This window comes from Panthera leo, chromosome E2 (genome assembly GCF_018350215.1).
Source record: "Panthera leo isolate Ple1 chromosome E2, P.leo_Ple1_pat1.1, whole genome shotgun sequence".
Classification (NCBI taxonomy): Eukaryota; Metazoa; Chordata; class Mammalia; order Carnivora; family Felidae; genus Panthera; species Panthera leo.
In genome coordinates, this window is record NC_056693.1 from 444,998 (window position 1) to 472,109 (window position 27,112).

General features: G+C 42.7%; 1 protein-coding gene across 1 annotated transcript; it reads left to right on the forward strand.

Moving 5' to 3' along the window:
- The first annotated feature begins 562 nt into the window (after positions 1-562).
- On the forward strand, positions 563-7,494 carry ZNF329 (zinc finger protein 329). The gene is made up of 2 exons (XM_042918068.1): positions 563-587; positions 5,400-7,494. The coding sequence occupies exons 1-2, from the start codon at positions 578-580 to the stop codon at positions 7,031-7,033; spliced, it is 1,644 nt and encodes a 547-aa protein (XP_042774002.1). The 5' UTR covers positions 563-577; the 3' UTR covers positions 7,034-7,494.
- Positions 7,495-27,112: the final 19,618 nt, after the last annotated feature.

Genomic DNA, 27,112 nt, shown 5'->3' on the forward strand with positions numbered 1-27,112 from the left:
CTAGGAAGGTGCTTTCCATCTTGTCTTCACAGGACATCCAAGGCCACCCAGGCCCCAGTGTACTCAGAGGGTCTACTATGGGAAACATGCAGTATGGTGGCAAGGCAGCCTCAGAAGGCCTGTTCCTGTAGGTGAAGAACTCATAATGACCAGGAGTGACATCTGGGACATGGCCCTCTTGAGCAGCTAGCTCCTCCACATCACTATTGAATCCTGTGGATGTAGCAGGTTTCTAGGGTCTTGGTCTTGGCTTTAAAGTAAACTATTCTGATGTTTTATTATTAGGTGTGATATTTACCTTGGTTCCTTATATCCTTAATTGTTAAGAATTTTCATCAGGAATTGGAGTTTTCCTTAAAGTACTTTCAGAATTTATTAATATAGGTTAAAGGGGTCTACTTTTTTTTTTTTTTTTTTTTTTAAAGTAGGTTTTACGCCCAGTGTGGAGCCCAATGCAGGGACTGAACCCATGACCCCAAGATCAAGACCTGAGCTGAGATTGAGTCAGTCGCTTAACCAGCTGAGCCACTCAGGCACACCAAAGGGGTCTACCACTTTAATTGAGAGCATTTTGATCATGAATCTGGGTGAGATTTCCACAAATTACTTTCTTAATTTATTGAGATAGGGTGTAGAGGACTTCTACTTTTATCTGAAAATATGGGGAATTGTATCAATTGACATTCTAATGTATCCCAGTCCTTGCATTCCTAGGATAAATCCAAGTTGCCGTTTTGGTAACTTTCTACCGTTTCTTAGTTAAATCCCCTTCTCATGACTGATAATGCTTATATGTGCTTTTTTTTTTTAATGTATATTTATTTTTGAGAGAGAGAGCGCGAGGAGGAGAGGGGCAGAGAGAGAGGGAGACATAAAATCTGAAGGAGGCTCCAGGCTCTGAGCTGTTAGCACAGAGCCCAACACGGAGCTCGAACCCACAAACCACGAGATCGTGACCTGAGTCAAAGTCGGACGCTCAACCGACTGAGCAACCCAGGCGCCCCTTGTGTGACTTTTTTTTTTATGATCACTCTCACCAAAGTGTGTCTGTTTTGTCAGGCTTTTCAAATAACAGACTGGCGGCATTTCAAGTAAGAACATAGGGCTCGAACTCACAAACCGCGAGATCATGACCTGAGCTAAAGTTGGACACTTAACCAACTAAACCACCCAGGTGCCCCACCAACTTTTTTTTTTTTTTTTTTTTAAGTTTATTTTGAGAGAGGGAGAGAGAGAAAATCCCAAGCAGGCTCTGTGCTGTCAGCCTGATGCAGGGCTTGATCCCACAAACTGTGAGACCGTGACCTGAGCCAAAACCAAGAGTGGGACGCTCAACCAACTGAGCTGTGCAGGCACCCCACAAGGCCGACACTTTCTGAGGAACTGTTAGCTGCATCCTCATTTGCCACATGTTTTGAGATACACCAGTTCCATTGTTTAGTTTGGTGCTAGGTGTTTCCTAATTTGTTGAGATTTCTCTTTAATCTGTGAATTACTGAGAAATAGGTTTTCATTTTTCCAAAAAAAATAGAGGTTTGTTTTACTTACTGTTTTTCTTTCTTTTTTTAAGTTTCTTACTTATTTTGAGAGAGAGAGAGAGAAAGAAAGAAAACATGAGTGGGGGAGGGGCAGAGAGAGTGGGAGAGACAGAGAATCCCAAGCAGGCTCTGCTCTGTCAGCACGGAGCCTGATGCTGTGCTGGAACTCATGAACTGTGAGATCATGACCTGAGCCAAAATCACGAGTTGGATGCTTAACCCACTGAGCCACTTAGCCACTCCACTTACTGTTTTTCTTATGTTTGGTTTTCTTTCTGCTACTCGTTTTTAACATGACCACATTTGTAGTCAAGAGGCTATGGTCCGTGTCATACTGTGGTGTGGCTTTGGTTGAACTTGTTCTTTGGCCTGGTATTGTCAGTGTTAGCAAATGTTCCACCTGCACCTGGAAAGCATTTGTTAGGCTCTGATTATTGACTCATGGCTCTTCATCCAGTTGTTATTGCTGCATTTTATATGATACTGGTGCATATAATATGGTCATTGCTAGATTTGATTTATATATTTTTTGAAGTTTATTTATTTTGAGAGCACATAAGTATGAGCGGGGAAGGGGCAGAGAGAGAGAGAGAGAGAGAGAGAGGGAGGGAGAGAGAGATATGGGGGGAGAATCCCAAACAGGCTCTGTGCTGTCAGCCTGGAGCCTAACCTGGGGCTTGAACCCATGAACCATGAGTTCATGACCTGAGTCAAAATCAAGAGTTGGATGCTTAACTGAATGAGCCACCCAGGAGCCCCTGGATTTGATTTAAATCCATGTTCATCATTTCCTTTTCTTTGCATTTCTTCCTTCTGGGTTTTGTTTTGGTTTTGTTTGTTTGTTTGTTTTTGTTTTTTTGTGAGTTTTTTTGGTGAAGAAAACAACTTTTTCTAATTCTTCTGGCTAATGTCCTTGGAGATAAATTTTTTTTGTTTTTCTGAAGCTCTCTTTGTCTTACCCTTACTTTTTTTTTTTTTTTTTAAATGTTTATTTTTGAGAAAGAGAAAGAGCATGAGTTGGGGGGGAGCAGAGAGAGAGAAGCAGGCTCCAGAACCTGACATGGGGTGCAAACTCATGGACTGCGACCTGAGCCGAAGTCATACGCTTAACTGACTGAGCCACCCAGATGCCCCTTCTCACCCTCACTCTTGATTAATAGTGTATCTGAGAGGTTTTCCCCCTCAGCACTTTTTTTTTTCCAGAGCAGAAAAAGATGGTTTTATGAAAGCACAGGGACAGGGTCCGTGGGTGGAAAGAGCTGCCTCTCCCTCAGCACTTTTGAAGTAGGCTTCCATTACTTTCAGGTTTCTATTTTTCTCTTAAGTGGTCTGTCACGATACTTTTTACTCCTTCACCAGTGTTCTCTCTTCTTTCTGCTGGTCTTTAAGACTATCTTCTTAGGTATAGATTGCTCTCTATTTATGCTTGAGACTCTATGTTTTTTGAGTCTGAGATGCCTACAAGTGGAATTGCTGGGTAGTGGAATATGCCCATTTTATATTTGGATGGTTGCTGCATATGGTTTTTATTCTCACAGCTTGTTTTATTTTTACTCATATGAAAAGTGCATATTTTGTGGGGGTTTTTTAAAAATTTTTTTTAGAGAGAGTGAACATGTGAATGAGGACGGGGCAGAGAGAGAAGGAGAGAGACTTTTTTTTTTTTTTAGGAGAGAGACATTCTTAAACAGTCTCCTTGCTGAGTCCCACAACCCTGAGATCATGACCTGAGCCGAAATCAAGAGTCAGATGTGTAACTGAGTCACTCAGGCACCCCTACATATTTTGTGTTCTTAAAGTTGCAATTTATAATTGTCTCAGTGATGGTGAGAATGAGCAGATACTCCTGTGTTCAGGATATTTGAATTTTCTCTCCATGAAGTGCCTTTTTGTATCTCCTTCCCCCCTTTTTTTGTTCTGTTCTGTAAGAATTCTTTATAGATCTTGGGCATTATTCCTTTGCCTCTTTTGTATTTTATAATATTGTTTCTCCATTTGCCACTTGTGTTTTGACTCTTACTGTGTTTTTGTTGGTGTGGAAATTTCAAACGTTGATACCACATTTGTTCATCTTTATCTGTATGGTTTTCCTTTTTTTTTTTTTAGGTTTATTTATGATGGGGGGGGGGCGCCATAAAGAGAGAGGGAGGGAGAACGAATATGAGCTGAGGAGGGGCAGAGAGAGAGGGAGAGAGAGAAGCCCAAGCAGGCTGTCAGGGCACAGAATCGAACACAGGGTTTGGACTCATGAACTGTACAATCATGACCTGAGCAGAAATCGAGTTAGATGCTTCACTGACTGAGCCACCCAGGTGCCCCGGTTTTTTGCTTGTTGATCATGAAGGTGTCCTACATGATTTAAACTTTGATATTACGTTGGGATCTTTCTCCATTTAGAATATTTAAAAAAATATTTCTTTCTGAGGTAAGGATCTTATTTCATTTTGCTTACAAAAAATGAGGAGTCATTTGTCTTGATATCATGCAAAGGGTTGGGAGGGTGGTTAGAGGACAATCAGTAATGGTGGAGACACTGGTAGCCACTTACAGAATGGCATCCATTTCCCATGTCAGAGCTAGACTCAGACATGACCTAGCTCTCACAATAACGGTGAGGGGTGGTCATTCACAGCTCCAGGACTTTCAGAACTTCCAGGTCATGGAGTGAAAGCAGAACTCGACCACAAAGCCGGGATGAAAACTGCTCATTCAGCACTGTCATAAGCACATTGTGAAGTCGGGGCTTTGAAAATGTGTCCTGATTGTTGATATGGGTAGTGGGTGGTAGAATAAGCACACAGTAGCCAAGGTGGTGTTCCAGTGAGCAGTGACACCTGGCCTCTCATCTCCCACATCTCACTTTCATTCTTTTGGTAATATTTATCTCCATTACCCTTCTTCCTGCTTCTTCTCTAGGAAGATGAAATGCCGTATGGCTCTTTTAACCTGTTCTTGCCTCCATCCCTGAAGTCTCACTTTACCTTCCCCTTATACAGATATTAATTTGAAAAAGTAAAATACACAGCGCAGAATGTAAATTGGTGCAACCACTGTGGAAAACAGTGGGGGAGCTTCCTCGAAAAAATTAAAAATAAAATACCATATTATCTAGTAATTCCACTCCTGGGTATTTACCCCCCAAAAGAAAATAAAACACTAATTCAAAAAGATATATGCCCCCCTGTTTATTGCAGCATTATTTACAATAGCCAAAATATGGAAGCAACCCAAGTGTCTATCAATAGATGAATGGATAAAGATTGTGCTATGTACATATGATGGAATATTACTCAGTCATAAAAAAGTGAGATTTTGCCATTTGCAACAACACGGATGGATCTAGAGGCTATTATGCTAAGTGAAATAAGTCAAGCAGAGAAAGACATACCATATGATTTCATTTATATGGGGAATCAAAACAACCCAAATGAACAAACATATAAAAAGTCGAATCAAACTGAGATCAGACTGATGGTTGCCAGAAGGGAGGGATGTGGGGATGGGCAAAATGGTGAAGGGGAGTGTGAGGTATAGGCTTTTAGTTACGGAGTGAACAAGTCATGGGATTAAAGGTACAGTACAGGGAATATAGTCGATGGTATTGGAATGGTGTTATATGGTAACAGATGGTAGCCACTTGTACTGAGCATAGCATAACCTGTAGACTTGTCAAGTCACTGTGTTGTACATCTGAAACCAATGTAACATAGTGTGTCATCTTTATTTCAATAAAAAAATAAGCCGGGCAAAATTAATAACAAAATAAAAATATGGATTCACATACCTGGCCTGTCATCATTTTTTATTCCCTTTCAGATATAACTTTATGTACTTAAGTCTTTTTCATTCTTTACTTTTCAGCCTGGGAAATGAGATTGAAAATGACACCTCAGAATATTCCTGAGGAAGAACTATCCTGTGACGTGGAAATGGAAGGATTTGCAAGAGAGGGTTCCCATCTTTCCATTCTAGGTAATAATCGGGACTGTAAGAACTGGGAGGGACATTTGAGGCAGTCAGCTTTAACTCAGGAGAAACCAGGGACTCAGGAAATAATTTGTGAATATTCTGGACTTGGGGAGCGTTTGAGTGCAAGTTCAGACCTTCTGCCATCTAAGAGAGTTCCTACAAATGGTTTTCATATACGTGACTCAGATGTTAAAAGTTTGGATTGCGACCCAGCTTTACACAGTTGTGCAAAAAATTATGTAGCTAAGAGAACTAGTGACAGTGATGCTTGTGGAAGAGCCTTCGACCATTCTGGCGAGGTTTTTCAACTTGGAAGAGATCAAACAAGAGAGAAACCCTATAAATACCCTGAAAGTGTTAAATCTTTCAATCATTTTACTCCTCTTGGTGAACCAAAAGTACGGAAAAAGGGGAAGAAACTGTATGAAGGTAAGGATTTGGGGGACATCTTTACCCTGAGTTCATCTCTTAATGAAAACAGGAGGAGTCACCTTGGAGAGAAACTGTATAAATGCAGTGAATGTGGCAAATGCTTCAAACGGAACTCTTCTCTTGTTTTGCATCACCGAACTCACACTGGAGAGAAACCTTATACCTGTACTGAATGTGGAAAATCATTCTCCAAAAACTACAACCTGATTGTGCATCAAAGAATCCATACAGGAGAGAAGCCCTATAAATGCAATAAATGTGGGAAAGCCTTCAGTGACGGGTCAGCTCTCACACAACACCAGAGAATTCACACTGGGGAAAAACCTTATGAGTGTCTAGAATGTGGGAAAACCTTCAACCGAAATTCATCACTGATTTTGCATCAAAGAACTCATACAGGGGAAAAACCATATAGATGTAATGAGTGTGGGAAACCTTTCACTGACATCTCCCACCTCACCGTGCATCTCAGAATCCACACTGGGGAGAAGCCCTATGAATGTAGCAAATGCGGAAAGGCTTTCCGGGATGGCTCATACCTTACCCAGCATGAGAGGACTCACACTGGAGAGAAGCCCTTTGAATGTGTGGAGTGCGGGAAGTCCTTCAACCGAAACTCTCACCTCATTGTGCATCAAAAAATTCACTCTGGGGAGAAACCCTATGAATGTAAAGAGTGTGGGAAAACTTTCATTGAGAGTGCTTACCTCATCAGGCACCAGAGGATTCATACTGGTGAGAAGCCCTATGGCTGTAACCAGTGTCAGAAACTTTTCAGGAACATTGCTGGCCTCATCCGGCACCAGAGGACTCATACTGGTGAGAAGCCCTACGAGTGTAATCAGTGTGGTAAAGCTTTCAGGGACAGTTCCTGTCTGACCAAGCACCAGAGAATTCACACAAAGGAGACCCCATACCAGTGTCCTGAATGTGGAAAGTCCTTCAAGCAGAACTCTCACTTGGCGGTACATCAGAGACTCCACAGCAGGGAGGGTCCCAGCCAGTGTCCTCAGTGTGGGAAAACGTTCAGAAGGAGCTCGTCCCTCATCCGACATCAGAGAAAACACTCTGGAGAGCAGCCCATGGAAACATAATGATTGTGGGCCACATTCATCTACTGACTGGCTCTCAAGAAGCTGTGTGAAGGAGGAATGTCTTCAGAGGTGACTTTTCCCTGTCAGACAATAATGTTTTAAGCTATTCAGTGAACTGATGAATGTGAGGCATTCCTTAGCCATACTATCAAATCTGTACATTGAGGAACTCCTGGAGAAAACACAGGGTAGTAGTAAATGTAGAAGAGGCTTCAGAAATGATGCAGCTAGTACCAAACATAGTAGCACACACACTGGAATAAAATCTGTGGATGTCAAGAAGGTACTCTGAAGATGCGTCAGAGTGCTTAAACAAGAAAGAACCTATGGATGTGTTCAGTGTGTAATCAGTCTGTGGAATACTTTAATGAGGAACATCTGCCCCGTACATAAGCAAACTTTTATTAGGATCAAGCGTAAGTAGTGGCAGGAGCTCTTACCGTCTACTCTGTATCAACAAAGACATCCTGGTGGTAGACCCCACAACACTCCACCCCACGGCAACCACAGAATCGCAGTTAGATTTTGCTGTTTGTACGTATTTCTATGTTACAGCCTTGTCAGATGTGCAGGATTTATTTCAGAAGGGGCAAGTAGGTGAGGACGTTGCTTGTGAATGAACAATGAAATTCTCCCTTTTAATACTGGAGCGGGCTTGTACTCAGATGGAAAGGGTTGCTGCTGAGAAATGTGATGCGTTGCTCTAGTTGTGGAAATAAAAATAGAACGAGTTCTTACATTTCTGTTATCACTCCCCATTGTTCATCTAGTACACTACTAATTTGTTCCATGCAGTCATGCCGAACCATGATTATAAAGGTTTTGTTACCATGTTGAAAATGCTTATAATATGGAAGGCAACAACAACAATAAAAAAAGCATAAAATAGAAGGCTTGCTGTTACTACAGCCATGTAAAGATATGTGCACATACGGATGTAGATTGGAAATTTGTCATAGAGAAATAAACATGGCTTTCTTAGGGGCCTCCATTCATGTCTGATTTTTTTTTCTATAGTGAAATATACATTGTTGCTATAATATTTTGATAAGGAATAAAAAGAGAAAGCCAATGGGGCGCCTGGGTGGCGCAGTCGGTTAAGCGTCCGACTTCAGCCAGGTCACGATCTCGCGGTCCGTGAGTTCGAGCCCCGCGTCAGGCTCTGGGCTGATGGCTCGGAGCCTGGAGCCTGTTTCCGATTCTGTGTCTCCCTCTCTCTCTGCCCCTCCCCCGTTCATGCTATGTCTCTCTCTGTCCCAAAAATAAATAAAAAGTTGAAAAAAAAAATTAAAAAAAGAAAAAAAAAAAAAAAGAAAGCCAAAAGGCAAATTTTGGGTTTCTTTGGACTTTTTTTTTTTTTTTTTTTTTAAATGAAAAGGGGCTAGTTCAGCGTCACAGGGCAGCTATAAGTATGGATGAAAGGCATCCAGGAAGAAGTTTCTCTCAAGTCAGGGCATCCCATGACCCAAGACATAAGAATAATTTCCTTTTTTGGAGACCTGGAGGTGAGGAGAGAACAGGGCTGAGAAAATAGGGAGTGGGAGGCTGTTGAGAGGTCTAGGATGATCTGGGAACATCCCTCCTGAGGAAATATAGTGCTGGCCAGGGGAGAGCTGCCCAGGCTGGTTGGCAGGTCTGCAGAGCCCTGGGGGTGGCTCCCCTTGAGAGTCACTGAGTGAAGGCTGTGAGATAATAAGTTTATGTTGTTTTAAGCTGCTGAGTTTGGGGTAATCTGTTACGGAAACAATAGAAAACTAACATGCATTATAGAAAATACTTGCCTGCCCTTTCCCTCTCTTCCTTGCGCTCCTTTCTGATACTCCAGCAGGGCCATTGCTCTTTCTTACAAGTTAGGAAAAGAGCCCCGTTGGGGCAGTGGGGGAGGAAAACGCTTGCTTCAGAGCTATTACAACTGGGTGCTGGGCTGCATCTGTGGCAGGGCTAAGCGCCAAGACCGTGAGGCTCAGAGACTGAGGAGCCTGGTGCATCACCCCTTACAAGCCCTGCCTGACTCCTGGACAGTATGACTAGGTTTAACCATATGTCCAGACCCAAGACCTCCCCCATCCTCCCACAGGCTGGGTTGCAATTCTTCCTTAACAAACAATCAGGAACTCCTGTTGGAAGGCTAAATTATGGCCTCCCAAATGTGTCTACATCCTAATCCGTGGGGCCTTTGATTGTTAGTGTAGATGCAAAGGGAATTTGAGGGAGTGATGAAGATCTTAAGATGTGGAGATGATGCTGGGTTATCTGGTGGGGGCGGTGTCATCACAGGGTCCTCAATAGGTCAAAGTCAGAGGAGAGGTGATGATGGAGCCAGAAGTTAGACCAATGCATTTGAAGATGGGAGAGATGTCATGAGCCAAGGAATGGGGACCCTCCTAGAACCTGGCAGAGGCAGGGAAACTGGTTCTCCCTCCACAGCCTCCAGAAGACCCCAGCCCTGCTGACACCTTGTGAACCCAGTGAAGGTGATTTTTGGACTTAAGGCTTCCAGAACTGTAAGAGAGTATATGTGTGTATTTTTAAGGCACAAAGCTTGTGTTAACTTGCTACAGCAGCCATAGGAAATTAACACACTCCCATTCTAGTTCTTACAGACCTTTAACCTTCCCAGCTCCTGTTTGGTGAGGTATTCAATGTGTGTTTCTTTCTCAGCAAGTTAATAAACACAACTTGAAAAACAAAATCCTCTGCTGGTCTCTGTCTGCTTTGAGAGTAGGCACGGCCTACTCAGCCAGGTGCCGCTTGGGAATCCACACAGCCCTTATTGCCAGAGCTAGTCTAGTAAATTAAGTCCTATTAATGAACAGCCATTAGTGAAAGGAAATTTCAGAAAAATTAAGGAAGAGATGCCCTTTACCTCTACTTAACACCTCCCACACCCTAGGTTGGGTGAGAGGAACACATCTTTCAGCATCCTGGAAGAAGTCTATAACCTAAGAATGTGTGTGGAAGGTCCAGATGTGCTGTCTAATCCCATATGAGACAGGATGTTCATGATGGTTGCCACCGTATTTCTAGTTTCATTAATCCGCAGCCCTCTTTGTATTCATCAATGTGTAATATCTCAAAGAAAAGAAAGGGGGCCTGGAATTTTATAGAGTCAGATAAAGAACGGAGTCATCCATGAGTCTTACGGGAGACATGAGGAAGGATCGAGTAACTGAGGAAGAGTGGAGCCCCTGTCTTCCTGGGTCTTATCTTGGAATATGTGAGAGCAAGTTGGTCCTTTGTGTGGTTAGCCATTTCTTGGAACAGAGGGGTGAGGGAATTTCTCCAGGAGAACAGATCTCAAATAAAATTCAACTTCTCTTAATCCTCAGGCTGCAATAACAAACTACCATAGACTGAATGGCTTAAATAACAAACACTTCTTTCTCACAGTTCTGGATACTGGGAAGCACACAGCCAAGGCACCGGCAGGTTTGGTGTCTAGTGAGAACCTGCCTCCTTGTTCACAGATTGGTTGTCTTCTCACTGTCCTTATGTAGTAGAAAGGGTGAGGGAGCTCTCAGGGGTCTCTTTTATAAAGGCATTAATCCTTTTCATGTGGGCTCTACCCTCAGATCTAATCACCCCCAAAGGCCACCACCTCCAAGTACCATTATTTGGGGCTTAGGAGTTCAGCATAGATTTGGGCAAGACACATTCAGTCTCTAACATGTAGGTTTTCATTTCTCTTGGATAAATACCTAGGAGCGCAATTGCTGGGTCATGTGGTAAGTCTGTGTTGAACTTTGTACGAAACTGCAAAGTTCTTTCCAAAGTGGTGGTACCATTTTGCTCTCCCAACAGCAACAAAGGAGATTTCCTGTTGATCTACATCCTTGCCACCACTTGTAATGTCCATTTTTTTTTTTTCTTTTTGTCATTCTGAATTTCAACCTTAAAGCAGTACTTCTAATGGTTTCTTGTATGAGTCAGCTTAAGGTAAGTTATGCTACAGTAACAAGCGACAGCAAAAGTTTTTGGGGCTCCTAACGCCAGTGTTCTACTTCATTTTGTCTTCGCTTGGCCAGGGAGCAGCCTCTCTGGGGCATTGCTGGCCTCCTGGCAGAGGGAAGGGAGGACCAGTGGATCCATCCAGAGGCTCTGAAAGCTTCTGCTCAGAAATAGCACCTGCACTTCCACTCACCTTTTCTTGTCAAAGCAAGTCCACAACAAGCCTGAAATCACTGGGACAGGGATAGATAATCCTCACTGGGGGAGAGGAAGCAAGTACCTTCAACCATAATCAGGTTATCTCCTTTGTCTTCCATCATTTCTTTGGTCTGGCAATGGTTTTTTTGCTTTTGTTTTTTAAGTTCATTTTGAGAGAGGGGGAGAGAGAGAGAGAGAGAGAGAGAGGGAGAAAAAATATCCCAAACAAGCTCCACGCTGTCTGTGGGGCTCGAACTCACGAACCATGAGATGACCTGAGCCAAAATCGAGTGAGACGTTTAACCCACTGAGCCACCCAGGTGCCTTGGCCTGGCAGTGTTTTAATTGACAGCTTTTGTCACCTCCCTAGCCCCTTCTCTGATACCCACCTTGGTCACACTGTTCCAGTCTCAAGGCCTCCCTGCGATTCCTCAAATGCCAGTCATGTTATCTCAGGACCTCTGAAATCACTTTCTGCTGTGGAATCCTCTCCCCCCAATACATTTGGGCTCACTTCCTCACTTGCAATTCATTATACATCACCTTTTCAGTGAGCCCTTTCCTGATTTCTCTATTTAAAATTGCAACGGTCCCTGCCCAACACACATTCCCCATCCTGTTTCCTTGCTTTATTGATACATGATGCATTGTATGTGTTTATCTCCCCTACTGGACTGTACACATCTTGTTTCTGCTGTATCCTGGCCCTTAGAATCGTGCAGCAAGTGCCCAAGAAATGTTTGTTGAACTAAGATGGAGGTGAACCAGTGCTAGTGAACAGTGGGCACCCATATCTTGAGTGCATATCTTTGTTGTTTTCTGATTCTAACAATTCTACTCAGAATGTACAGAAAAATGTGAGATTAAGAAATTGCGTCCAGAATCTCTCATGTCGTTGGCAATCATTTTAATACATTGGAATATGTCTTCCAGTTCATTTAAATCGGCAAACATTTGATGAGTATCTCAGATGTTGGCACGTTGATCCCCTGCGGAGTATAGTTGGGAATACAACGGTGTGTCCAGCCTCATGGAGCAGTCCAGCTAGAAAGCAAGATGGCCGTTTATTTATCAAACAATCGTGAAAACATCAATGTGAGCTGTAATAGGGAAAAGAACGAAAATAATAGCAGGAAGCTGTAAGAGGAGGAGAGACTAACCTGGGGGTAGGGAAGGAAGACTGCTGCACACAGGGACTGGTACGGTACGTGATGATGCAGGAGGGGATGTGGGGCATCAGAGAGAAAGAGATGAGGAGAGCGGGCAGGGTGAGGTAGGCCAGAGCCTTGTAGACTTCTCATTATGTTAGGTGAGCACTAGGGATGGTGGCCAAAGAAGCAATTGATTGTGGGAAAAACAAAGGAGGCAGCCAGATGAAGAAATGGCCTAGGAGGGAGGAGGGAAGCCAGGGTGGGTGATGTTACGGACCAAGAGAGAACAGATTTAGGGAGGAGAGACTCCACCCATCGAATACCAGAGAGGGGCAATAAAGCCATAGGTGGAAACCCTTCATGGGCAATGGTTAGAGAAATGGATTCACTGGAGAAGAGGTGGGTATGGGGTGCAAGGCTGCCTTTGCCAAATAAAAAAATCCACATTTACAAGAGCAACACTAAGACCCTGAGAGATAAAGAGGTTGAGAGTATGCATAAGCAAGTCCCTGGAGAAAAAATAGCAAATACAAAAGTGTACGGATGTCTGGGCTTAGTGTGACCAAAGGAATTCAGCTGAATCAGTAGCCATTTCTGGTAAAATAGATTAAACAATTTTTAAAAAATTTTTAAAGTTTATTTATTTATTTTTAGAGAGACAGAGTGGGGGAGGGGCAGAGGGAGAAGGAGACAGAGAATTCCAAGCAGGCTCTAAACTGCCAGTGCAGTGCCCAACATGGGGCTTGATCCCACGAACTGTGAGATCATGACCTGAGCCAAAACCAAGAGTTGGATGCTTAACGGAGTGAACCACCCAGGGGCCCCTAGATTAAACAATTTTTAAGTTAAACAATTAAGTGTGTGTTTCAGTGGTTTTTAACATTTTCACCAGGTTGTGCACCCATAACCATTCTTTTTTTTTTTTTTTAAAGCATTTTTTTTTTTAACGTTTATTCATCTTTGAGACAGAGAGAGACAGAGCATGAATGGGGGAAGGTCAGAGAGAGAGGGAGACACAGAATCTGAAACAGGCTCCAGGCTCTGAGCTGTCAGCACAGAGCCCGACACGGGGCTTGAACTCACGGACTGCGAGATCATGACCTGAGCCGAAGTCGGACACCCAACCGACTGAGCCACCCAGGCGCCCCTCTTTTTTTTTTTTTTTTTAATGTTTATTTATTTTTGAGAGAGAGAGATAAGAGTGTGAGCAAGCAAGGGGCAGAGAGAGAGGGAGATACAGAATCTAAGGCACGCTCCAAGCTCTGAGCTGTCAGCATAGAGCCCAATGCGGGGTTTGAAGTCATGAACTGTGAAATCATGACCTGAGCCAAAGTCAGACACTAAACTGACTGAGCCACCCAGGCACCCCCACCAGTCTTTAATTCCAGTACATTTCATTAGCCTCCTAAAGGAAGCAAATACCAATTAGCAGTCACTTTTCATTTCTTCCTTCTCCCAGTCCCTGGCAGCCACTAATCTAGCCACAGATTTAACTGCTCTGGACATTTCATAGAAATAGAATCATACAATAGTGGTCCATTTTGACTAGCTTATTTCATTTAGCATTATATTGTCAATGTTCATCAATGTTGCAGCATGGGTCAGTACTTCACTCCTTACATGACTGAATAATAATCCATTGTGTGGATATGCCAACTTTTTTTATCCATTCATTCGTCAATGGACATTTGGATTGTTTCCACTTTTTGGCTATTATGAATAATGCTGCTATGATCCTTCACGTACAAGTTTTTAGTGGATATATGCTTTCAACACTCTTGAGATACTTTGCATTTATTTTTTTAATTAATTTATTTTTAGAGCACACATGAGCTGGGGAGAGGAATGGGGCGGGGGGAGGGAGAGAGAGAGAGAGAGAGCGAGCATCTCAAGCAGGCTCCACGTTCGGTGTGGAGCCCATTGAGGGGCTTGATCCAACAACCCTGGGATCATGACCTGTGCCGAAATCAAGAGTAGGAGCTCAACCCCAAGCCACCCAGGCACCCCTTGAGTAGATACTTTCGAGTGGAACTGCTGGGTTACATGGTGGTAACTCTCTGTTCAAGCTTTTGAGGGATTGCCAAATTTGTTCACAATTGTACCATTTTACATTCCCACCAACAGTGTATAAGCATTCTGATTTCTCCACATCCTTATCGACACGTGTTACTGTGTCTTTGGGTTACAGATATCCTAGTGCGTAAGAAGTAATATCTCCTGGTTTTGCAAACATTTTTAAATAGTTAAAATCCAGTGATCATATCTCACTATACAATCAGGAGTCAGCAAACTTTTCTGTAAAGATAGTATTTTAGGCTTTGCACACTATATGGTCTCTGCTACAACTACTAGACTCAACTGTTGTAGTGTGAAAGCGGCCACAATTTGTAAGCAAATGGGCATGGTCGCATTCCAATACATTTTTATTTATGGACTCTGAAACTTGAATTTCATATAATTTTCACGTGTCACGAATACCATTCTTTTGATTTTTTTTTTTTTTTTTACAACATCCAAAAATGTAAAAGCCATCCTTAACTCTTGGACCATACAAAAACAGGTGGATTTACTGTAGTTTGACGACCCCCTACTATCCACAAAAATCAGTTCATGAGGATTGTAGCTCTAAATGTGAAAGGCAAAACGATATCGTGCAGATGAAAATACAAAGCATCTTTGTGATCTTGGCATAGACAAACGTTTCTTAACTAAACCAAGGAAAATTGATAAGGCTGGCTATATTAAAATTCAGAACTGTGTTCATTAGAAAGTATTATGTAAGTGTATTATGCAAGTGGAAAGGCAAGCGACGGAGTGGGAGAAGGTAATTGTCGCTCATAGACGCAACAAAGGACTGATATCCAAAAGTTATAAAGAACTCGGCATCTCAATAAGAAAGCAAATGCAGTGGGAAAATGGGCAAATTACTTGACCAGTCCCCCTCACGAACGCCCGAGCCCATCCGCCCCGAGGCCTCGCTGGAGAAGCCTCATCCGGGAATCTGGCGCGCGCGCACGCACACAAAACGAGCGGCGCGCGCCGCCGGAGGTGAGTTCCCTTCTGGCGGTTTCTCCGGCTTCCGGTGAGTGCCAGATAGAGGAGCGGCCGGTCACAGCGGCCCAGCTCCGAGTGGGGGGGCGGCTGGGGGGTCCGGAGTGGGACCCCCCCCCCCCCCCCCGCTCCGCCGTTTGCTGGCCCCGTGCGGTGCAGACCCTCGTTGTCTTCGCTCGGCCGGTGGGCACGGACCCCTCTCTCCTCTTCTCCCACGCGGACTTTCCTTCTCCCCTTGGGCGCGGACTCCCCATCCTGGGGCGCCGGGTGCCTTTTCTCTCCACTCAGGTGCGCGCCTCCTGCTCCCATCCTGCACGGGTGGACGCCCCTTCTCTCCCTCTCCTCTCCCTCCCACAAGGTTTTGGCTCCCACAGCCTTCTGTGTTTCCTGCGTGTTCCTCCTCCCACAGCCCTGGTCCTGCGCCCTCGCCTACCCCCTTCCAAAGACCGATTCGCTTCATCGAGCCTTTGGGGTGCCTGTGAATGTTTCCTTCCTCCCCTTCCCACCGAATTCGCCCTCCCAGGCTTCACCCCCACCCCTAATCCCCTGTCGTGGACTGGGTTGCCCCTCCCCACAGGCCCCTAATGCCCTGAAGCTGTTCCCTACCCCGCGAAGGACAACTCAGACTTCGGGGTCCTCAGCTGAGCCTCTGGTCTCCCCCAAACCCAATCCTTCCAGCCTCTGTAAACGGCGACTCCTTCTTCTGCCTATAATCCTCAACGTCCTCCTTGATGGTTTTCTTTCCCCTGCCCCCATATCATTTCTGCCCCCAAATCCCATGTCTTTACCTGTAAGGTCTTTCCAGAATTCAACCGTTGGGCCACCAGCTTCTCTAACAGGCACCTCCTCCCGGCACCCCTGCCTTCTGCTCTCCCCACTATCTGTTCCTCTTCGGTAGCCACTGGGAGCTCACCTGTCAGATCTTGCCACTTCTGTGCTCCGAGCCTCCCATGGCCCTCTCAGTAGCAGCCAGAATCCTCAGGGGCCCTAGTGCTGGGGCTGCTGGCCCAGTAACTGTTTGCTGGGGCGTTGCAGGTGGTTAGGAGTTTGCATCAGATCGAAAAATCAGAGTTCTGGCTCCTTCCTTGAGCAGTGTGCTCCTTGAATCTGCTTGGTTTGTCAGTTTTGGACAGTGGGTAGAGATGGGGGCAGTCAGGGATGCCAGTACTAACTCAGAAAACTGACCCAGGTCTATGTGCATCCTGAGTTTGCAGAGCGTTTGATGGAGACATCTTGCAGTTGGCTCTTTGTGTCTTCCCCACTAGACACAGCTGCACCCGGCAGTGGTCTTCATCTGTCTCATCCACCGCTGATTCATTCCTACCAAGAACAGGGCCTGGCACACAGTAGGTGTTGAGTAAACATTTGCTTAGTGAATGAAAAAGCTGGCCCTCTCCAGAGAGTTGAGATCTCAGAAGGGGTTTGTGACACACCTAGCACTTAACTGTTGTCTTCAGGATGTTGTTGAGCTTTGCCCTTTATAATATCTATAGCTTTGAGCTGTATGGGGTATGGTTTGTGTGTGTGTGTTTGGGTTTGATGTGCTTGGTGTGTGAACTTCTGTAGTGTGCCTCTCTCTCCAGTCTTCCATTTCTTCATGTACCATTTTCGCTCTTGTGCGGTATTCTACCTTGTGAAATGCCACCATTTATTCCCCCCACCCAAGCCCCACCTCTGATGCACAGCTGGGAAGTTTGCAGTTTTTCAGCGGTCCCTACAGTGCTTTAGCGGGCATCTTGAACATGTGTCTTTGTAAATCAGGTAAGGATTTCTCCAGCCTGGGGATTTTCAAGTTATGTTTGACCCAGGCATTAGAAGAAACACATTTACATTCATGACCCACATGCATATGTAAATGGAGCAAAAGTTTGATGAAACAACACTGACTGTGAGGTCCTCTTTTTTTTTTTTTTTTAAATTCTTTTTCTTTAACGTTTATTTATTTTTGAGACAGAGAGAGACAGAGTATGAACAGGGGAGGGGCAGAGAGAGAGGGAGACACAGAATGAAACAGGCTCCAGGCTCTGAGCGGTCAGCACAGAGCCCGACGCGGGGCTTGAACTCACGGACCGCGAGATCATGACCTGAGCCGAAGTCGGCCGTTTAACCGACTGAGCCACCCAGGCGCCCCTGTGAGGTCCTCTTAGATCAAGTTTTGTATTTTTAATTTTTTTTAATTTTAAAAAAAGTTTATTTTTTTAACTTTTTTTTTTTTTTTAACATTTATTTATTTCTGAGAGACAGAGTATTAGTGGGGGAGGAGCAGAGAGAGAGGGAGACACAGAGTCCGAAGCAGGCTCCAGGCTCTGAGCTGTCCGCACAGAGCCCAATGTGGGGCTCGAACTCACGAACCGTGAGATCATGACCTCAGTGGAAGTCGGACGCTCAACCTCTCAACCAGCTGAGCCACCCAGGCACCCCTGTGTTTGTTTATTTTTGAGAGAGCACAAGCCGGGGAGGGACAGAGAGGGGGACAGAGGATCTGAAGTGAGTTCCACACGGACAGCAGTGAGCCTCGTGTGGGTCTTGAACTCATGAACTGCGAGATCATGACCTGAAGTCGGACGCTCAACACACTGAACCACCCAGGCACTCCAGTTTTGAATTTTTAATGTTGATCTACCACAGTGCTTTGCATTTTTTATTTCAACCCAAATTTGTTCTTCAAAGGAGCTGCACCATTTTTTCTGCCTATGAAGACATGTTAATGATATGGAAACTACCCATAATATAATATTTACTGGGAAAAACAAAAAAAAAGACCCTGAATTGTATATACACAGTTTGACTCTAACTATATCAAAATGATTCTCTAGGAAGAAAACAGGAAATAAATGCACCCAGGACTTAATTTTCTTTGTACTTTGTTTTCCAAGTTTTCTGTAATAAGCATGTATTATATTTTGTAGTGATATTTTTAATAGTAAAATATTTAAGTGGATTGGATGCAAGTTTTATATAAGTAGGGTGCTTCCCTGTAGAATCTAAAATACAATTGTAAAGTCTTGGGAATAAAAGGCACAGCATAAGGAATACAGTCCATAATACTGTAATTGCATTGTATGGTGACAGGTGGTTGCTAGACTTGTAGTGAGCATAGCATACTGGATAAATTTGTCCAATCACTATGTTGTACACCTGGAACTAATGTAACATTGTCAGCTACAATAATAAAATAGAATTCTATTTGCCCTGCTTTTATTTACTTGCGAGTTTTCAGAAACTTATTTAGGTCATAGAGCAAAGAGATTAAATAGTTTTCAACTTGAATCAGTTGCCAGCTTTGGGGAGCAGCTGTATAGGGCCAGGTGATTCTGGAGCTGGTTGGAGGAAACTGAGTGGACAGCCTTGCCCTGTCTGGATCCCAGTTATTCCAGGCGAACACTCCTGGCTTCCCTGTTTTCTCCTGCATCAGACTTACTGTGCAGGAAGTGCTTTACAAGTCAGCATTTTCCCGGGGTAGTAACTCTGTGGTTTTCTTATAGCTCCCAGCTAGTAACGTATTCCACCCCCCGCCCCCCACTCCTTAGAATACCTATAACTATCTCTTGAATACCTTTTGAGAAAACGGTTATAAATTCGTTCTCACCTAAGTAATAATGAATGCTGATCCCTTGGTGTAGTACCTCTCTCTGGAAGCATTAACATATCCCCTGCCTAGTTTCTCTTTTGACAAGTTTCTGAAATATTGAGAAAAATTGAGAGAAGAGTATAATGAGCACCCATCACCCACCACCTCAGTTTTTATGTATGCAACATATAAGTTATGTATTATGTGTTTATAATGTATTTTATACATGTATGTATGTTTGCGCATATGGGTATTTGTGTATATTTATATGCATGTGTTTTATGTGTTGTTGCAGAGGGGGGTATGTATGGATTTTTGTATGTATATAAATGTAGATGTGTTTATGTATGCATGTGTATATTTTTGTATATGTATACATGTATATGAGTGTATATGTATGTTTATGTGTGTGTGTATTTACTTGTGTGTGCACATATAGATATTTCTTTATGTGTATGTATATAAGCATTTGAAAGTAAGTACCCCTAAAAATTTTAGGACGTATATTCTAAGAATAAGGACATTCTTCCACACAACCATAATACTGTTGTCACACCTAAGAAAGCTAACAGTAGTTTCCTGTTATCATCTGGTAACCCATCCCTATTCCAACTTTCCTAGTTACCCCTATTGCCTTTATTCCTGTTATTTCAGGCCAGGTCCTATCGAGGGTCTTGTACCGTTTTTGTTTCCTTTAAACTTTTTTATTTGAAATAATTATAGATTCATGGGAAGGCACAAAGAAATGTACAGAGAGGGCCTGTGCATCTTTTACCCAGCCTCTTCCATGGTTAACATCTCGCACAACTGTAGGACAGGGTCAAAGCCAGAACCTGGCATCGGTACCATCTGCAGAGCTCATTCGAAGTTCACTCGTACTCATTTGGGTGTGTTGGAGCTCCATGCCATCTTAGGATGTGTATCTTGGTATGACAACCACAGTCTAGATGCTTGACTTGACGTCACTGCAGAACTCCCTCATGCTCCTCCTATTCAGCCACCCTACTCCCTACCCTCTCTCCCTACTTTCTGGCAACCACTAATCTGTTCTTCTTTGTGGTTATTATTTATTTATTTATTTATTTATTTATTTATTTATTTATTTAGAGAGAAAGAACTTGAGTGGGGGAGGGGCAGAGAGAGTGAATCCCAAGCAGGCTCTGCACTACCAGTGTAAAGCCTGATGCAGGGCTCAAACCCATGACCTGTGAGATCATGACCTGAACCGAAACCAGAGTTGGATGCTTAACTGACTGAGCCACCCAGGTGCCCCTTCTCTGTGATTATTTAACAAATATTTCAGTCATGTTGGTACTATTGTAAATACAGTTTAAAAAATTTCCTTTTAAGATTGTTTATTGTTAGTGTATAAAAATGCAACTGATTTTTGTATGTCGATCTTATATTTGCAACTTTGCCGAATTTGTCTATTAATTGTAATGGTGTGTGTATGTGTAATCTTTAGTGTTTTCTAATATATAAGATCATATCATTTGCAAATAGAGATAATTTTGCCTCTTCCTTTCCAATTTAGATGCCTTTTATTTCTGTTTCTTGCCTAATAGCTCTGGGTAGAACTGTTATACCAAGATACACATCTGCAGATGGTACCAACTGCTGCATGAAGGTGGTGAAAGTGGCCGTCCTGTGTTGTCATTTTAGAGGAAAAGCTTCCAGTCTTTCACTGTTGAGGATGTTAGCTGTGGATTTTTCATATATGACCTTTATTATGTTGAAATAGTTCCTTCTATTCCTAATTTGTTAATTTGGAGAGAGAGTGAGGGAGCAGAGAGGAGAGAGGATCTTAAGCAGGCTCCACGCTCAGTGTGGACTTGATGGGATCATGACCTGAACCTAAATCCAGAGTCAGATGCTAAGCCACCTGGGCCACCCAGGTGCCCCAGCCTTAGAGTTCCCTGGTAGGGAGGGCTAGGATGCTGCTTACTCATGCTTTGGGAGAGGGAAGTGGGAGAGTTTTCCTTAAAAATCCACCCTCCTCCCGACTCCTCCTCTGGTAAGCCAGTCTTCTTTGGGAGATATTCTTCGTCCTCTACTAAAATTAAAAATCTCTAAAGCTATTTTTATTCTATGTAAATGGCTCCCTCTTTTACCATCATCATGAGCTCTTCCTGCCCTACAGGTCTATACCTGAACAAAACCTATGGGTGCCTGGCTTATTTTGGGATGTGTGTATGATTTTTGAAAAATTTCCGTGGAAATATGCATGCTGAAAAATATAAGTGTACAGCTTAAAATTTTCATGAAGTAAACATACTTTGGGTCTTTTATTTAACATTATGCTTGAGGGATTTACCCATTTTGTTTTGTGTACTTGTAGTTCATTTGTTTTTGTTGACATGTAGTATTTCATCATGTGAATAAACCACAGTTGATTCATCTACTCCCTAGTTTTGGACATTTGGGTAGTGTCCAGTCTTAGGTTGTTATGAACCATTTTACTCTGATTGTACAGACATATTTCTCTTGGTTATACACCTACAAATGAAATTACTCTCATAGGGTGGACGGAAGATCACTTTTAGTAGATTTGCACTGGACCAATTTTAATATTTACATGCCACACTTTAACTTCCTTTTTCCCTTCCTTTTAAGGATTCAAATATTTTCTCCCTTTTCTCTTCTAGCTTAGAAAACAAAGGTCAGGGGCGCCTGGGTGGCTCAGTTGGTTAAGCATCCAACTCTTCATTTTGGCTTGGGTCATGATCTCATGGTTCATGGGTTCGAGCCCCACAGCGGGCTCTGTGCTGATGGCACGGAGCCTGCTTGGGATTCTGTCTCCCTCTCTCTCTGCCCCTCCCCTGCTCTCTCTCTCAGAAGTAAATAAACATTTAAAAAAGTTAAAAAAGAAAACAAAGGTCAAAATGAAAGCATCAAGGCAGGATGTTGTTGGAGTGGAACCACTTAATTTCCTGATGATGGAAAGATTCATGAAGGATTATTCCTGTTTATATGCATTAGGAGAAAAATGGGAATGTGAGGAACAGGTAGAAATGCTTCACAAAAACCCAGAGAAGCATTTGATGCAAACAGCATCCACCCAATAGAACACAGTGGGTTTGGTGAGAGGCTGTGGTGGTTGTGAATATGGAGAAAGCATGGGTGTCTGCTCAGTCTATTTTTTTAAGTTTATTTATCTTGACAGGGAAAGAAAGCATGAGCAGGGAAAGGGCAGAGAGAGAGAATCCCAAGCAGGCTCTGTGCTATCAGCACAGAACCCAACATGGGGTTCATTCCAGAGAACCATGAGATCATGACCTGAGCTGAAATCAAGAGTTGGACACTTAACCAACTGAGCCACGCAACCAACCCTGCTCGGTCTTTGCTCTATCTCAGAAAGGTCCTGAAACAGAAGCTTTCTGTGAACATGATTCAGATGTTAAGCATTCCTGATATATATAATATAAATAAATGTAAATATACATATAAATACACACACACACACACACACACACACACATATATAGTGAAGTGAACTTGATGAAAATTATGACTGTAGAATAGCCATCAAGTCAAGTTGGTCAACTTGGCCACATTGGTGGAAATCTAACAGGAGATGGGCCCTCCAGTTGTAACAAAAGTGGTGATTTTACAACCATTCTGTACCTCTTACTGAACAGGATATAATTGTTGGAGAAAGGCAGCCACACAAAGGGATGGGATGTGAGGAAGTGTTTGATCAGGGCACTTGCTCTCATGAGCAGAGGAGAAATAATGAGATGAATGCCATGACTTCAACAAATGTGGACAATCCATCAGACAGAAATCTCACTTCTTTGGTACCCGAGGACTCATACTGGAGAGATTTTATACTTGTACTGACTGTGGAAAATCCTTCTCCAAGAATTACAACCTGATTGTGCATTGAAGAATCTATACAGGAGAGAAACCTTATAAATTCAATAGTTGTGGGAAAGCATTCAGTGCCATCTCTGCCTTTATCAATCACAAGAGGACCTGCACAAGGGAGAACCCCCATGAGTGCAACCACTGTGGGATGTCCTTCAGCCACTACTCTTCCCTTGTTTTGCATCACAGATTTCATACTGGAGAAAAAACCATATAGATACAATGAGTGTGAGAAATGTCTCCAATATCTACTACCTTATTGTCCATTTGAGAATTCACACAAGAGAGAAGCCCTGTGTATTATGGAGTGTGGAAAGGCCTTCACTGATATCTCATGCTTTATTAAATATAAGAGAAGTCACACCAGAGAGAGATCCTGAAAGTATGTGGATTGTAGAAAATCCTTCAACTGCAGTGGTCACCTCATTGTGCATTAAAAAAAATCATTCTGTGGTCCCTTGTTGACTCAGTCGGTAGGGCATGCGACTCGATCTCAGGTTGTAAGTTGGAGCCCCAATTTGGGTGTAAAGATTACTTAAAATCTTCAGGGGTGCCTTTGTGGCTCAGTACATTGAGTTCCGACTCTTGATTTGGGTTCACGTCACGATCACAGGGTTGTGAGATTGAGCCCCGCAGCAGGAGCCTGCTTGAGATTATCTCTCTTCCTTCTGCCCCTCTCATGCTCAATGTGCGCATGTGCTCTCTCTCAAAAATAAGTAAATAAATAAAATCTTGGAAAAAATCATTCTGGAGAGAAACATTATGACTGTAAAGAATGTGGGAAAACTTTCATTGAGAGCTCTTAACTCTCATTGAGTGCTCTGGCACCAGAGATGCATATTATTGAGGAGCCGTATGGCTATAACCAGTGTCAGAAACTTCAGGAATATCACTGGTCTCATTCAGCACCAGAGGACTCATACTGGTGGGAAACCCTGTGAGAACAGTCAGTATGGCAAAACTTTTTGGGACAGCTGTGTTCTGGACAAACACCAGAAGATATATGCTCAGGAGACCTTGTACCAGTGTTTCAAATGTGGGGAAAATTTCCAGAATAGGTATGCTTTTATTAGACATGGGAATTATCACACTAAAGAGACACCTGTGGGGGAATCAGTGAATATGACAGAGCTCTATCAGATTCCCTTTACTTACTCATTGTCAGAGACTTCATACTGATGAGCAGCTCTTTGAAAATAGTGGAGTTCATCCTTTCCTCCTTGGATCAGAAACTTTTGAGACATTGTGTCTGCATAAGAAATTGGGAGAATTCTTTTGCTATGGTTACTTTTAAATTTGAATTCTTGCATGTCCTTGTATCAGAAGATTTGGTTAATGTGAAGAGTTGGGGTTTTGGTAAGAACTCTTCCCAAAACTCTTGGGTAGAAAGAATGAGTTTTTGTACTAGCCAATATAGAGTGATAATATTGAGAAGTAAGTTGATGTTAACCTTTGTGTGGTAAGACATCTTAGACCTGAGACAGACAGCCAACATATAGTCTACATGGGAAAGCTTTCAGTTGGAGATCTGATCTTCCAGAGTAGCTCTGTCTGATAGAAATATAATGTGAGCCACATACATAAGTTCAATTTTTTTTTTAGTGGCCACATTTTTAATTAAAAATTTTTTTTTAAAAATGTTTTGGGAGAGAGGAGGATAGAGGATCCAAAGCAGGCTCTGCGCTGACAGGCTGACAGCGACAAGCCTGATGCGGGGCTCAAACTCACAAACCTTGAGATCATGACCTGAGCAGAAGTTGGTTGCTCAACTGAGTGAGACACCTAGGTGCCCCACGTGGCCACATTAAAAAAAAAAAAAAAAAGGAACATGTGAAATTAATGTCAATAACATTTTATTCTACCCACCTATATCCCAGATACTATCATTTAAACATATGGCACACGTTACATTTCTAATTCTGTGTGTCTGCACATCTGGTGACTACTTCATTGGGCAGCACAACTAGTGCATCAGAGAATGAGTTCTGGAGGAAACACCCAGTGTAGGACATTCATCCCATTACAAATCCACAATCAGGTTTTTAACACAATTCTAGGGGAAAATGTGTGCCTGGAAGTTAGTCCTGACACAGAATTTGAGTCACAGTATTTAATTTATTTTAATATACATGTTCTTTTCATTTTGACATTTTGATAGATCAGGGTAATTAATGGCATGCTGTATGTTAATTGGCAGCTTTTTTTCCCTTAGAAACACATAAGATGTGTATCTTACCATTAATTCTCTGATTTGATAACAGTAATATCAAAAGGAAGAAGAACTGAATGACTAGTGAAATTGATCCCTTTGAGGAAAGACTAGAGCTTTGAAGGAAAAGGCTGTTACTGAGGTAACAATTAATGGCATATTTGTGGGAGCAAAAGAGGGTGATACAGTCCTCCTCCCACATTGCTGGATATTAAATGTTACCTAATTTCTTTCTTGTAGCCTGTATCAGCTGTTAACTGTTATCTTTTATTGTAAGGTTGAAAATTCTTACAATGCGGAGGGAGGCAATATGCAAAACTATACATAAGCTTTTAACAAGCTGGTAAATAGAGAATTTTTTGCCTTCATAGGGCTTCTGTTCTAACTTATATATTGAAATATCCTCTGTGCAGTATCATGTGTATGCATGGTTGCACTTTGGACTTTTTGTTTATAAAAGAAAACACTGTGCCTGATTGTCAATGAGTGTTCATTTAAGTAGCAAACCCTTGGCTGCTCAGAAGGCCTGTACAAGATATGCAGTCCCAGTTGAAGAAAAATTGTATGAAATTGCATGAAAACATTGGACCAGGACCATGCCCTGTGAGTGTTAGTGTCATGGGTAAGAGTGCATCTTTTGACTTCAGTCATCCTTGGGTTTCTCATGGGTTTACATCTCAATAGCTCTGTGACCTTGGGTGAATTATTTTTTCTTTAAACATTATTTTTAAGTTTATTTTTGAAAGAGAGACCATGTGAGTGGGAGAGGGGCAGAAAGAGAGGGAGAGAGAGAATCCCAAGCAGGCTCCACACACTGTCAGCACAGAGCCCAGTGTGGGGCTCCAACTCATGAAACCATGAGATCATGACCTGAGCTGAAACCAAGAGTTGGGCGCTTACCTAACTGAACCACCCAGGTGCCCCTAGGTGAATTATTGTGCCTTACTTCCTCATTTATAAAATGTAGACAAGCCCTAGCTCATTTGGATTAAGAGAAGTTAGGTGTGGAGAAGGTCTGGGATGTAACAGTTTTTAGTGTGTATTGGTTGCTTCTGTGCTCATGCTCACACCCTTGTTGTTGCTATTATTGTTCTCTTATTATTACTGCTGCTCGTGTTGTTGATGTTTTGTTATTGTTGTTGATTTTGTTGCTATTGCTATTAATGGTGATGACATTGATGTTACTCTTCTCTGACTCGGGAGGCTAAAATAGAAGGTACACCAGTGGCCTTCCCAACTACTATATCACCCGTAGTTCATAGATGGCATTGCTTCCCAAACTCTAGTATACATGATTGCCTGGAGGCCTCCCAAGGTGGGTAGAGTTGAAGAAGCTAGCCGGGCAGGAGGACAAGAGGGCTAGAATCTCAAGAATGTGGATGATGGCAGCTGGAGTGTGTATGAATGCCTGACACAAGTGGAGGCAAGGCTCTAGGCACTGAGAAGATGAGGTCTTGATGGGTTGACCATTGGGTAGGTGTGCCCCCAGAGTAATGGCATATATTGGGATGAGATGGAAGATGTTACCCAGTGCTCATTCCATTGTGGTATATTTCCATCCCACAGAAGTTGCAAAAAACCTAGTCCTGTTTGGACAGTTCTGTGTTCATAAATTCAATAAGTTAGGTAAAGGGGCACAATTTCTTAAAAGACAAACTATCAAAATTTACTGTACAAGTAAACTAGTAAACTGAATAGGCTTATATCTGTTGAAGAAGTTGATGTTTTTTTGTTTTTTTTGTTTTTTTTCAAAAGAACTGCCAGACCCAGATAGTTTTGTTGATGAATTCCACCCAACAGTTAAGGAAGAAATGATGCCAGTTCCACACTTTCAGAAAATAAAAGGAAGACACACTTGATTCATTTTATAAGGTCAGCATTACCTGGATTCTAAAACCAGACAATGACAAGAAAACTACAGAGTGATATCCCTCATGAATATAAACACAGATATTCTCATTAAAATATCAGCAAATTGAATTCTGTAATATATAAGAGCAACAATGCAACATGACCAGGGGGTTTATCCTGGAAATGTAGGCTGTTTCAATATTTGAAAACCAGTCAATGTAACCCATCATATT